The sequence below is a fragment of the Drosophila simulans genome, chromosome 3R, assembly GCF_016746395.2.
Source record: "Drosophila simulans strain w501 chromosome 3R, Prin_Dsim_3.1, whole genome shotgun sequence".
NCBI classification, from domain to species: Eukaryota; Metazoa; Arthropoda; class Insecta; order Diptera; family Drosophilidae; genus Drosophila; species Drosophila simulans.
The window spans coordinates 1223448-1235668 of NC_052523.2; the positions used below are offsets into that span (position 1 = coordinate 1223448).

Here is a 12221-nt window from a genome sequence, read left to right on the forward strand (position 1 = left end):
TGACAGAAATAACCAAAGAATGTTAATGAAACCGCCCAGAAGTAAAGCTGTAATTATTTTAGGTGTGAAATACTCTAGACAAATCCAATTGATGACAAATATTACAAAAAGCGGTAAATATTGTCGAAATCCTTACATATAAACAAATTTTTATTTAATACGATTTTTGCTTAATGCGCACTTAGCATAAATTGTATGCGTATTCCCACTTGAGATTAGCAAATCGTGTCGCGGCGGACACAATACCCTGTAGTCACCGCCGGAGCAGGTCCTACCAAACCTCGCACTTTTGGACCGGATTCATGGGCGATCCCTCCGGACACTGGAAGTCCTTGGCGAAGTCCTTCATGTTGCTGAGCGACCCGAGGACTCGGAACTCGGATGGCGAATGCACGCCGGTAGTAATACGCATCTTGAGAGATTCTGAAAGAATAAATGCAGATTAGATTAGCATGGAGCTGATCAAAATAACACCGCAGCATAGTTGCTTCCCTGCGATAAATTCCCTGAGTAGGTAATACGTTTGCATAGCATGTTCTTACCTTTTCGGTACTTAGCACACCAAGTCTGTCCGGCTGCCACCCAGAACATCTGCTCCGGGGTGTAGTCCAATCCGGGCAGCTTTGCTTCCGGTCCGTGCTTCTCAGCCCATCTGCGGTAGGCGATGTATGACTCCTTGACGCCACCATTGTCGGCGATATTCTCCCCCTGGGTGTTGATGCCATTCAACTGCGGGAAAAGGAACACTGAGACCTGGTTCGCCCTACGGAGCAGAGTCACTTACGTTCAGTCCCGTGGCCCTTTCGGTGTAGTTGCCGTACTGCTCAATGATGCACTTCGCCTTGGCCAGATAGGCCTTCTGGGTGTCCGGGTGCCACCAGTCCCGCAGGTTGCCCTTCACGTCGAACTGGCGACCCTGGTCGTCGAAACCGTGGGTGATCTCGTGACCAATCACGTAGCCAATGGCGCCAAAGTTCATGTACTTCGGTCGTTGGGCGTTGAAGAAGTGTCCCTGCAGGATGCCGGCCGGGAATTCTATAAAAGGGAAAAATTAGTAGTGGGAAATTTTCGGTCTCGTTATTAGTTTTCAAAACTACAGAAACTTATTTGAAAAAGCGTTGCCGCATCGAAACTGGAGGTACACAAATCAAATATTTAAGTTGCGACTTTAAACATTTATATTTTAATTCAAAAACGCCTTGCTGTGGCGAATAAGAAGGTAGCTAGGCTAATTTTATCAGAATTCCTTCACCGAATTTATTTTAGAGTGGGACTTACGAATACTGTTCTCCAAGGAGGAGTAGAACGCGTTCACGATCGCCGGACGGGCGTGGCGAACCCAGTCCGTCTTGTTGACCGGCAAACGGAGCTTGTTGAAGGAGTAATCCGTGCCGAATATGTTCATGCCCAGGAACGACTCGAAGTACTTGTCGGGATCGATGTCGAGCTTGGCGTAGTAGGCGGCCAGCTTCTCGTTGTCGAGCATCTCGTCCGGATAGCCGATGTGGGTGGCCATGCTGTGCAGCTTGAGCTTGGCCTCCTTCTTCGTCTTGGCGTCCATCCAGTTGACCTCGTCCAGGATGTCGTTGAACACGCTGCGGATTTCGTTGACCATCTCGAGGGCGTTGGCCTTCGAATCCTTGTGGAAGTGCTTGCCCACGTAGAGCGATCCCACGGAAATGCCAAGACTGATAACCGATTGATTAGATGGCGCATGGTGGCGTTTCGATTCAATGTGATGTCGGATGTTGGAGATTGTTGATTCGAGGTGTGCAGTTTTTAAAATGGTGGATGTACACAACACAAATAACAATTAATATTAGGACAAAAGATCTGATTGGGTCTGATTGCATTTGGTTGCAATGCTGCGAGCACAGTGCACTTTTGAATAAAGTTAGGGACCTTGAGGGCAATTGAACCCAACGCGAAACAAAATGTGCACATTATTGCCTACGAAGCTCTACATATGAATCTAGGGTTTCGTCTTGTTATCACTTCTCTACCTGACTCTTTTATTAATTCTTTATATTCGCTAGATATCGCTTCCAAAAGCGCAACCAAAACAGGACAGTCGATAAATTACAATAAAATCAAATCATTTTTCCGAATCCTGGTGGGCTTTTTGTGATTAGAGTGGGCGTGGCGAAAATGTTTTAGGCATATCGACAGAAATTGGCAAGACAAATAATAAAACGAAAGAACTCGAACAGCTTTTAAAAGTGTGGGCGTGAAAGTTTTAGGCGGTTTGTGGGAGTGACCAAAATGGATAATGCATATCGATAGGAATTCGAGAGGCAAATAATAAAGTCAAAAAAAACCAATTTTCAAAAGTGTAGTCCTGTGGAAACGATCTAAAACAAACTTGCACAGCGTAGGCGTTACAAAATCCATGATCTTTCCTAATTTCTAGGCTTTTTTTGTTCTTGAAATACGTACGGACAGAAAAAAATGACATGTTTCCCACTAGTAATCCTTACGAAGAATACTTTTACCTTACTGGTTCAAAGCAGCATTCTTTTTATTTTTTTTGGGAATTTTAAAGGTTTTCAGTTTTAAGTTTAAGACTATGAGTTCTAAAAACCGATACCGATATACAGATCTAAAAAAAAAGGAAAGAGCAACCGGCTTTGGCATGCGAGTTCGGTTTAGAGTGTTCTTTGACAGTGCATGAAATGTGTGTTAATTGGTCTGTTTTTAAGAAAGCGATTAATGCAATTCTCTAAATAAGTACCTATCGAAATCATCTTCGCCTACTTCATCCATGCTGCAAATCACAAAGAAATCAAAAGAAGATACAGAAACAGGGCAGAGATTCGAGATTCGAAATACGAAATACGAAATAGAAGCACCCCCGACGACCTTGGCTCTGGGATGGGTGGTAAGAATACCCCACTCACCTGCTGGTGGCGATGTCGACGCACTCCTTCCATCTAGCCTCCTGTTCCTGGCGCCCCGAAAGGGCTGTGGCGTACTGCAGCTGCCGCTTGCGGAACTCCTCACTCAGGAATCCCACGGAGAAGCCGTGGATACGCCAGAACATATAGTTGGCGATGACACGCTTCGGCGTCTTGGCCAGCAGCTTGCCGAGGTCCTCGAAGAAGCTGGGCACCGACAGGTTGATCATCTCGTCCTCGGCCACGTTCAGTCCCTCCGGCAGCAGGGCGTTCATGTAGTCCACCCACTGCACGTAGGGATAGGCTGCCTGGAGTTGTGCTGGAGTCCTCAGATTGTACAGCTCAGAGGAGTTGCGACGCTTCTCGTTGGGCCAGGAGATCTGCGGAAGAAGGCTGCTGATACTGAACTCAATCTCTGCCAGGCACTTACATTGGCCAGCGCCATCTCGAACTCCAAAGAAGTCAGCAGCTCCGTCTTGGCCAAGTCCCTATTTGCTCCGAAAAGGACCGCGATGTCAACCATATACTCGTAGTAGGCCGTCACCAGCGTCTCATTGAATCCCTTCACGAGGTACTCGCGACTCAAGGCCAGGGAGGACTGGTCCAGCTAAAATGTAGGGAGATATCCTATTAAAATTCCTATTCCAATAAAGTTCCTATTACCTTCTACTTTTAAGCATATTAATAGAAATGATCAATACAAATGATTATGAAGAACATAAATTAAGCAAAAACATTTCTGTTTTCAGTTGTAGTCGATCCGTGGGCGTTAGAGTGGGCGTGGCCAGCAGAATGTTTTGGCATATCAGTAGCAATTTGCAAGACTTAGAAAAAGTTTACAAAAATCAAAACTCTGACCTCGGCAGTGTTCTAAAACAAACTTGCATGCATAATTTTCAGATTTTAAAATCTGGACATTCATACGGACAGGCAGACAGAAATGGCAAGATCTTTACTTTATAGGATCGAAACCGCATTTTTCAGATAGTATCAGTTGATATCAAAAACTTTTGGAGTTGAAACCCATTGTTACTTCTCGTTGCACCTCGTACGTTTTATTTTATTCTATACTCCAGACTGTAAAGCAATACACATAAACATACTCCAAATGAAGCACTCACATCTATAAGCCGCTTAGTGCTGTTCTGCAAATCCACTCCGATCGAAAAGTCGATGATGTAGTCCATGCTGAAACCGGCGGTGCGGAACTTCTTGACCTGCTCCTGCCAGGTCCAGCTGTCGTCCGCGTTCCAGGAGTCTCCCTTGATCAGCGGCCAGCCCCCCAGCCTCTCCGCCACGCGGGTTATGGGCTCGGGGCCCAGGGTCTCGATCAGAGCTGGGTAAAGAGGAAATATAGTATAGAAATAGCAGATGGTAGAGTAATCCCCATTCAGTGACTCACTTTTGTTCATGCAGGCCTTGTAGAGCAGGTTGGGCAGTCGGAAGTGCTTCGGCTCCGTTTCCGGTCGCTCCGCGGTGATGATGTCCTTCAACTGCTCCTGCAGTTTGTCGGAGATCACGGAGAAGGTGCTGATGGAGACCTTGTCGTCGGGGATGTTCTCCTCCTCGAGGTATGTGCCGCAGGCGAACTCATAGAAGTTGTCGCACGGCTCCACCTCGGGCTTCATCTTGCGCAAAACGGTGGAGGCCGTGTGGATGCACTCCTGGGTGAGGCACACGTCGCTCGAATCGCCCGACTTGCCCTTCGAGGCGGTGCCCGTTGGCACCTGGTTGATGGTGGTGCTGTCGCCGTGGAGGGCAGTGGCCTGGGGATTCGGCGGGGGACTCGCCCTCAGCACTTTGCCAATCCAGAGCCCGAACCCTGTGGCAAGCACCACGAACATGATGCCGAGCGCGACCAGCAGACTTTTTTCCAACTTGTTGCGGCGACGCCACCAGTTGGGGTTCCTGTGCGGTTCACAGAAATGATTCGGTTAATCAGGGCTAAGCACGAACGTTATATTAAATACAATATGCTGCTTTCCGCCCCACTGCACAGGTACTATCTACACTATGTAGCAGGGTTTTGGTGCAAATGTTAAATGTAGTCTTGAGGAATAAGGGATACGTTTAAGAGGATAGAGGATAGTGAGTTCACTTGAGACTCAAATGGAGTTCTTAGACCCAAAGCCTGCTACAAGGCAATTGTTGACCAACTTCCGATTCCCCCAGAGCCACCTGGCCGCTGCCAAATGGCAGTTGATTTGGCAATTTGAAGCTATGAATATTGTTGTTATTCCGCCGCTTAACTGGTTACATTTTGTACACACAAGTTTGAAAAGTCATTTTGGCCGTCGAACTCGTTACGACATTTCAGCGTTTGTGTTTGATGTGATTCGAGAGTGTTTCGCACACACGAAACCTCGGGCAGAATGATTTTCAAAGCCCACCCATTTCCGTGGTCAAAGAGGTAGCTCGGTGAAATCAGTAGCGAAGCGAAAAAAAGATACGCAAAAGCGATGAGTTTTTGCACGCTTCAATTATTGTGAAATGTTGTAACCTAGTACGCAACCCAAAAGGCGAGTACTTCGGATCAGGGCGAAGATGCGTTTAACAGGCGATTAAACCCGATCTCGCCGAGTATAGGTTTATGGATATACATATGTACATAGACCCCGCCCAGCGGAATCCGTCATAGCTGAGTATTCAGCCGAAACCCCGAAATACGCTCAAGTCACCGGCTTTAAATCAATCATCCGGTTTAATGTAGCTGAACGATTTGCCTAGCGCTAATGACAAAGAATCCCAAGCACCGAGCACCCAAAAAAGTTAATGACTGGACTCGTGATCAAAATGAGTGTTCTAGTGATTCTTCCGAGAACTCACATTTATTTGCACATGCACTTTGCCATCTTCCTACGTCGTATCTATGAGCATTTGTTGTACAGTAGTACATAAAGAGTTGTGTTTTGACCGCTGGCCATGTAATAAATTCACGCCGGCTGAAACTCGATCGAATTTCGAAATTCGACAAACCAGTTGCCTGAATGTTAGCCATTTTGGCCAGCGATTAATTGCTCGTAATGATACGGCGTTTACGGAGTTGAACGACACTGCAGACCGACCTCAAAGCGAAGTGCACTGTTCTGGGTTTCCTACCACAGATGCGAACAGTGCGATAAACTCGTAGAGATAATGATTCTACACTTATGTAACATGAACTGTTCCCAAAAACACAATTAAATATAACTTTTAAGACCTATCTCAGAATTGTAATTTATGTGCAAACTGAAGTGACAACAACCATAACTTATCGTAAGAATGCAGGCATACCTGACTCCATCGACTGTTCCTAGAAACTAAATTGAAATCTATGAAGTGAGGGAACACTTATTTGAAAATTAATTTGTGATGGTTCCAAAACAAGCCAGTCATGACTTCTGGAAATTGAGTTTCAAACAAAGACACATAATTGCAAAATGTATGTATAAGCTAATACTGCATCCTCTCTACTTTCCCCAGAAGCTCTTGTTAATAGTTCAATTATCTGAGAACATACTAATGCTAGGCTAAACTTTATATACTGCCAAACTTTTTAAATGAAATGGTAGAAAAAACTATATGGGGGAGAAACTACATCTGCCTGCTTCTTTACGTGGGAATAAACACGAATTCAACTTGATTGAATGCTGCTTACTAATTAGTAAGCTTGTAACTTTTCAGTCCGTTGCATAACCCTCTCGCAATCTCTGATCTGCCAAATATGAGATATGACTACTACTCAGCGCAATCCTGGTCAATTAGGTGAGCGTGGAGGCAGATCGTGCCCTTCCTTTGCCCGTTTTATCTTAGCCGGAGATCACGATCGCCGGATCACCGGAATCCCGGGTAGCTCCGCTCGTCGACTGACGCAATGTCGCACCACAGTCATCTCCCGGTTACCCTGTTCCGGTTCGAAATCGGAGTCCGACGGACGTGCTCAGCCCGTGCCGTCTTGGCTATCGCGGGGCACCCGCTTTCTCGGCCGTGAGTGCACAAGTGTTACCAACGTTATGTAATGGCCAAGTTGGCGGTGTGCGAAAGGCGTAGGGCTGGGCGCAGGGCGGTGAGCGGTGAGCGGAGGAGGGAGCGGGCGGGACTGTGGCCCGTGTCAATAGGGCGGCCAGTTTGAAGCCCGCCTTTGTCTGCGTTGCCCAATAAATGTGTCAAGTGCAGGCGGCGTGCCTCCGCCATTGACGTGGCCACCTATACGTCAGCCCCTCCTCGGAAAAGTGAATGAATAACATGAGAGGAACCCGGACCGGCAGACCGAAGTTAAGTTACCCTGGAAGTTAATAACAAACTAAAACTCAAAACTAAGAAAGCGAGTCATTTTCTTTCCATTTACTTCTCGATTATCCCTTTGGAAGCTGAACGATATAGTTGTCCGATCCGGTTCATTTTACCACCTACAATGGGAACAGCCGGACATGGAAAATATGATGGAATCAATATACTCTCTGCAAGGGTATGCAAGTAAAGCGCACACACCGGCGAAATATGCACACGTGAAGTCGCACATGTGTGCGTCGAGAGGTGTGAGTGACGTTTTGAAATTTTTAGGCTTCGGGTTTTATTGTTCAGCGTTTAATATGTTTTTGATAGTTTTGGGTGTCCCTCGGAGTTGTCTTCATTTAAATGCCAAGCCCTGATTGACAGCCACCCATTTAAAGTATCTTCAACCGCCTTCTTGGCCCAAAAAATGATATATATGGGCTCCCTTGAGCCCATTCGCCAATCGCCGAGCATTCACCTTGCCAGGGCTAATTGTCGATGATAGGGAGCATATGTACATTCCTCTGTCAAACTGGTTAAGGAATTGGGCTTGGGCTTGAAGCTAAGGAAGATAGCTAGTCGGGTAAACTACGTTTCAGATGAAAATACAGTTCGCAGAGGAACCCATTTTATTAACCCAGAAACCATAAGCCAGATGTTATGGCAAAAAAGTGGGAAACTAACCATCGAGTGGCCAATTTGGTCCAATCATTCTGGAAAACTGCTGTTCAAAGTGACTCAGATTAAAGTAAATCCGCGAAAACTCTATTCTATCAATTAGGAGACTGCTCCCTACACAGTGAAACCGCCTGGTTCGTAGTCACTACGACAAATTGCCTTTCATGTGTTAATTTGTGCCACAGACACAATTACCTAATACATTTTAATTTGAGCGAGCGATGCGATTGCGATGGCGGTGGCGACTAAGATTCAGGCGTCACTTACTTGCCCGAATTGTTGATGAGCGCTTTTAATTGCCCAAAGAAAATTTCAAACATCCACATAAGCGATTTCACTTAGCTGAGCCCCACTGTCCGCTTGTGTGTCTGTGTGCTCATTAGGCGGTCGCTGAGATATATTTAGTAAGTGGATCGATCTAAAGCTGTCAAGAACACTAGTTTCCTAATTTTGAATTCCAAAAGGAATCAGTTCCATACTAATGTCCATAATGATATAAATAGAAAGGAATCTGTCCTCCAATAGAACAGTCAGCATAACTTAGACTTAGGATCAAATAAAATCAAAAGATCTTGACTTAGAAACTCAGTCTCCACAAACCGCAGTGCAGTGGCAGCGCTCCAATAAATTTCAATAATCGCATTATCTCGCGGGCTTGAACTTGGCTGGCCTAAGTGGATTTGTTGCGGCACGGAGATGGATCTTGGCCAAGGCGACGGTGAGTCCCGGAACGGAGCAACAGCTGCAGCCTGCGACGACAAACCTTTGAAACCCACTTATTAGCAGGAAGAGGGCAATTTGCAGCAGGAAGAAAAAGCCAGCGACAATGCAATTTGCCCAGTGCCATGCCACTTAATTTTCTACCTTTAATGGGCTTGCGGGCAGGAAGGAAGGCGGAAGACCGGAAAAGCGGGAAAAGCGCCAGGCGCCACAGCCACAGACGAAGCCACATCCAAAGCCAAGGCAAACAAATCGCAGGACGCATATTGAGAGGAATGCGAGGAGCGCTGGGGTCACACTGGTGGGCGGACGGGTGCTTCAATTGGCCGCGTGCATACACTGGCAAGGCCGAATGCAGTGGTTTACTACGAACGGCGCCTTGCATGCCAAACAAAATGGAAATTTTCCAAGTCAGCATTGAATTGGCCCAAGTTCACTTACTTTATATGCGTCGACCGTTACGACCGTCGGCGAAATTTTCAACTCGCGATTTGACCTCAGGTATTGACTTATCAATAACAAAATTAAACACTTTTTAATGCAAATACGCAAGTAAGTGAAGAAAAGAATTTCGATTGCGCTCATTAACTGCATAATTATCAAGCGATGCCTCGTACTAACTGCCTGGCGGCACGTTCCCCCCGAATCCAAGCGGACAATTACGTCCCATTTCGTGAAGAACCGAAGTCGAAGTACTTTGGAGTCCCGGAGTTGCGACGATCAATCATCGGCGTGACAAGTACGCAAATTATTCTGATTTTATTATGTGCCAAATGACTAATAAGCCGCTTACAACATCAGCAACAATCAAAGCCAGAAGAACGAGAACGCCAAAGCGAAGAGAGCCGAATGAAATACCTGACCATTACGTGAGCTACACGCTCCACTGTCTTCCCGAATTACGGAGAACCTTTGCCTGAATTAAGACTGTCGTTGACCTGGTTTTCAGCGAGCAACGTACGTCTCATAAGGAAGCCAGAAGAATTACCCAGTACCAGGCAGACCCTCCCACTGGAGCGATAAATCACTGGCGATATGGCCAACAAACAACTGCTGGCGAAGAATACAACTGCGGAAGGAATCAGGATGAGTTGATTACCAAAACGTGCTAACGCACATAACAACAAAGGCTTTTCATTCTAAATCAAGTCTTTTAATCGGAATCTACAACAATCTAAAAATTTTATACACTGACTAAAGGCAATTCTTATTGAAATGCTAATCCTGAAAAGCAGAAACCGGGGGTCACATTCTCTTGTCAAGAAGATATTACCGCAATCTGAGTGGCAACTTCCCCAGAAGCTACTAAAGATAAACCTAAATATGTCTACAGATATCCACTCTCGAAAATTAGAATCAGCCTGCCAAATGAATTCCGCTTTCTCCAAAAGATTTTGATGGGCGTCGTTTTAAAATTCAAGCCCGAGAGAAAGTGCCCGCCAATCGTGTTTAGAATCAACTTGCTTCGATTTAAAGCCCATCCGGCTAGCTTGTGTCTAGAGAAGAACTGAGCTCGCGTAACCCACGGCTTTATTCGTCAGTTGAAGGGGGAAAGGTCAGTACATGCCGAAGGGGGATGGAGTATCTGTTAACCGCAGAAGTTACCTTCGGCGGAGAGCCAGCTAAACGAAACCGCAAGGCCAAGAAAACTGTGCTGACCAAAATTGGAGTTGCACTAAGGTCTGCGTGCAATTAATTATGCAATTTGAGCAAATAGCTGCCCAGCAGTAAAAAACATAAGCCCCAGACCGACAAGAGAATCAACAATTCTTGGCTCTTGCCAAAAACCCTGACCAAAAGTGAGGCATTCTGTATAAGTAAAATAATGGTAAAACCGGATAGGCACTTCCATCGGAGGTGCGATTTCGTTTAACTTTTCTATTTTTTAAGAGCATTACTTCTGCAACGCATTTCATAGACGTTTTGTCAATAATCCGACCGAAATTCATATGCGGGGGATCTGGCCATGGAGCATTTAAGGGCAGCAGCTTACAGCTTACAGCAGCAGGTTACGCAATGCTGACCTAGAAAGATTCGCATAAACAAAGAGAGCTAACTTTCGACTGCAGCTATTTGTTTACACTCGAAATAAAGATATGTACACAAGTAGAAAACGTGATCGGTCGAGAATCGGTGTGTTTATGTGTGTTATCTATTATCCAAAGTCTTCGGCCAGATCCGACATTTTAATTAACTTCTGAAAAAGGCTATCTTGGTTGCAATTTCCACTTGGAATTTCTTATCTATAGCAGATATTTGTGTTTGCTTCTTAAACAAAGCCATTGAACATGCTCGGTGCCATTAGCAATACAATGGCAATTTTTTAGGATTGTATCGTAAATGCCAAGAGTTTTCTACTCCACAGAGCAATGGGACGCGGGCAGTGGGAACCGGTAGTACATATGATGTGCCTAAACAGATTCCGGTTACACGTCCCTGCGCCAAAATACTAATGACAGGTAATTCACAGACATAATAAAATAGGAAGCGATTCGATTACGTTTTAATGACCGTGCGATTTAGTTCAACTGCAGAACACGCACCATCCCTTGCCACAAGCTTAGGTTTATCATTGCTTATCAAAATCATCGGGCTTCAAAACATTGTGTTGCCTAAATAACACTAATAATATCCCAGGCTCGTATGTGAAACTTCCGAAAGTCGTGGTTGACTGAACTCGCTTCACCCAAAAGTGAACAGTGAACCCCAGCCAACAGAAACCCGTTTTCAAATATTTATCGATGCACCCAAAGCCAAATGAAGATTTGCCGGGAGCTGGATTTAGTTTTATTTTTTTTTATTTTGTCATTGCCATTCCACAGTCGAAAGAAGATAGTTTTGGACCCGAGAGAGTAATGGAGCTCTCTGAATCTCTTAATTAAACTACATATTTATTTCAAGATGAGTAATCTTTAGTGAAAAATATTTTCCTATCACAGTAAATTTGAGTTTCAATTGTGGGGGAGCCAAAGACCCCGTACGATTAGATTTAGTATGGCATTTTCTCTCTGTGCTTTGTATTCGATTCGATGGGCCCAGTTCCAATGATAAGCCCCACAAAACGTGTTTTTAATAATCATGCGCAGCTTTCTTTTTACACATAACCACCTCGGATATGTGGCTGAATTCCAAATGGATGGGATGGACAGTAAAACCGCCTGTGCGACATTACTTTGGTTTTTGGTTTTGGATTCGGATTGGGAGTTCATGAGAGGCAGGAATCGAATTTTGGGCGAGGTGCCCATACTTACTGGATTACCGTCTGCATGTTGGCCAATTCGGCTTAGCTTCTGCCCGAACTTGGATTATATAATTTACTTGGTTTATTTGGAACCGTACTTTCAACGAGCGTTTGCCAAATAGTTAATATGATTTAAGTGCACTTAGCCAGCGGTCAATAGAAACTAAACGTTCGTTACAAGACAACAAGTGTCTTCAATTCAAAACTTTATGGTTTATTGACTTATGTTTGCCCCAGTATTTAGCGAGCTATTCATTTGCACAGCGCTCCAGCCTCCAGCAGCACGGAATTCGAATCAAACTGCCACACACCCGTTGCCTACTCCGCGGATCAGAGGTGGAATCGCGGTGAACTTAACACGGCAACGAACAAAAACAGACTGACGCTCCGGCGCTCCATCGCAATCCCTTATAAAAAAAAAAGAGATAAGCTCG

The 12221-nt window shown here is 45.2% G+C and overlaps 1 protein-coding gene across 2 annotated transcripts; it reads right to left on the reverse strand.

The window, feature by feature from the left end:
• Window positions 1-118: 118 nt before the first annotated feature.
• LOC6726725 (neprilysin-2) lies at window positions 119-12172 on the reverse strand. 2 transcript variants are annotated; one of them, XM_016176030.3, is made up of 10 exons: window positions 11798-12172; window positions 4297-4802; window positions 4016-4230; window positions 3325-3501; window positions 2898-3274; window positions 2732-2764; window positions 1279-1688; window positions 785-1035; window positions 543-729; window positions 119-423 (listed from the first exon to the last, which is right to left on the reverse strand). In XM_016176030.3, exons 1-10 carry the CDS (start codon window positions 11812-11814, stop codon window positions 272-274), a joined length of 2325 nt encoding a protein of 774 aa, XP_016033212.1. In that variant the 5' UTR covers window positions 11815-12172; the 3' UTR covers window positions 119-271. The 2 variants fall into 2 exon arrangements, with proteins under 2 accessions (XP_016033212.1, XP_016033211.1); XM_016176029.3 differs by lacking the exon at window positions 2732-2764 and having other exon boundaries at window positions 11798-12171.
• Between the last annotated feature and the right edge of the window lie 49 nt (window positions 12173-12221).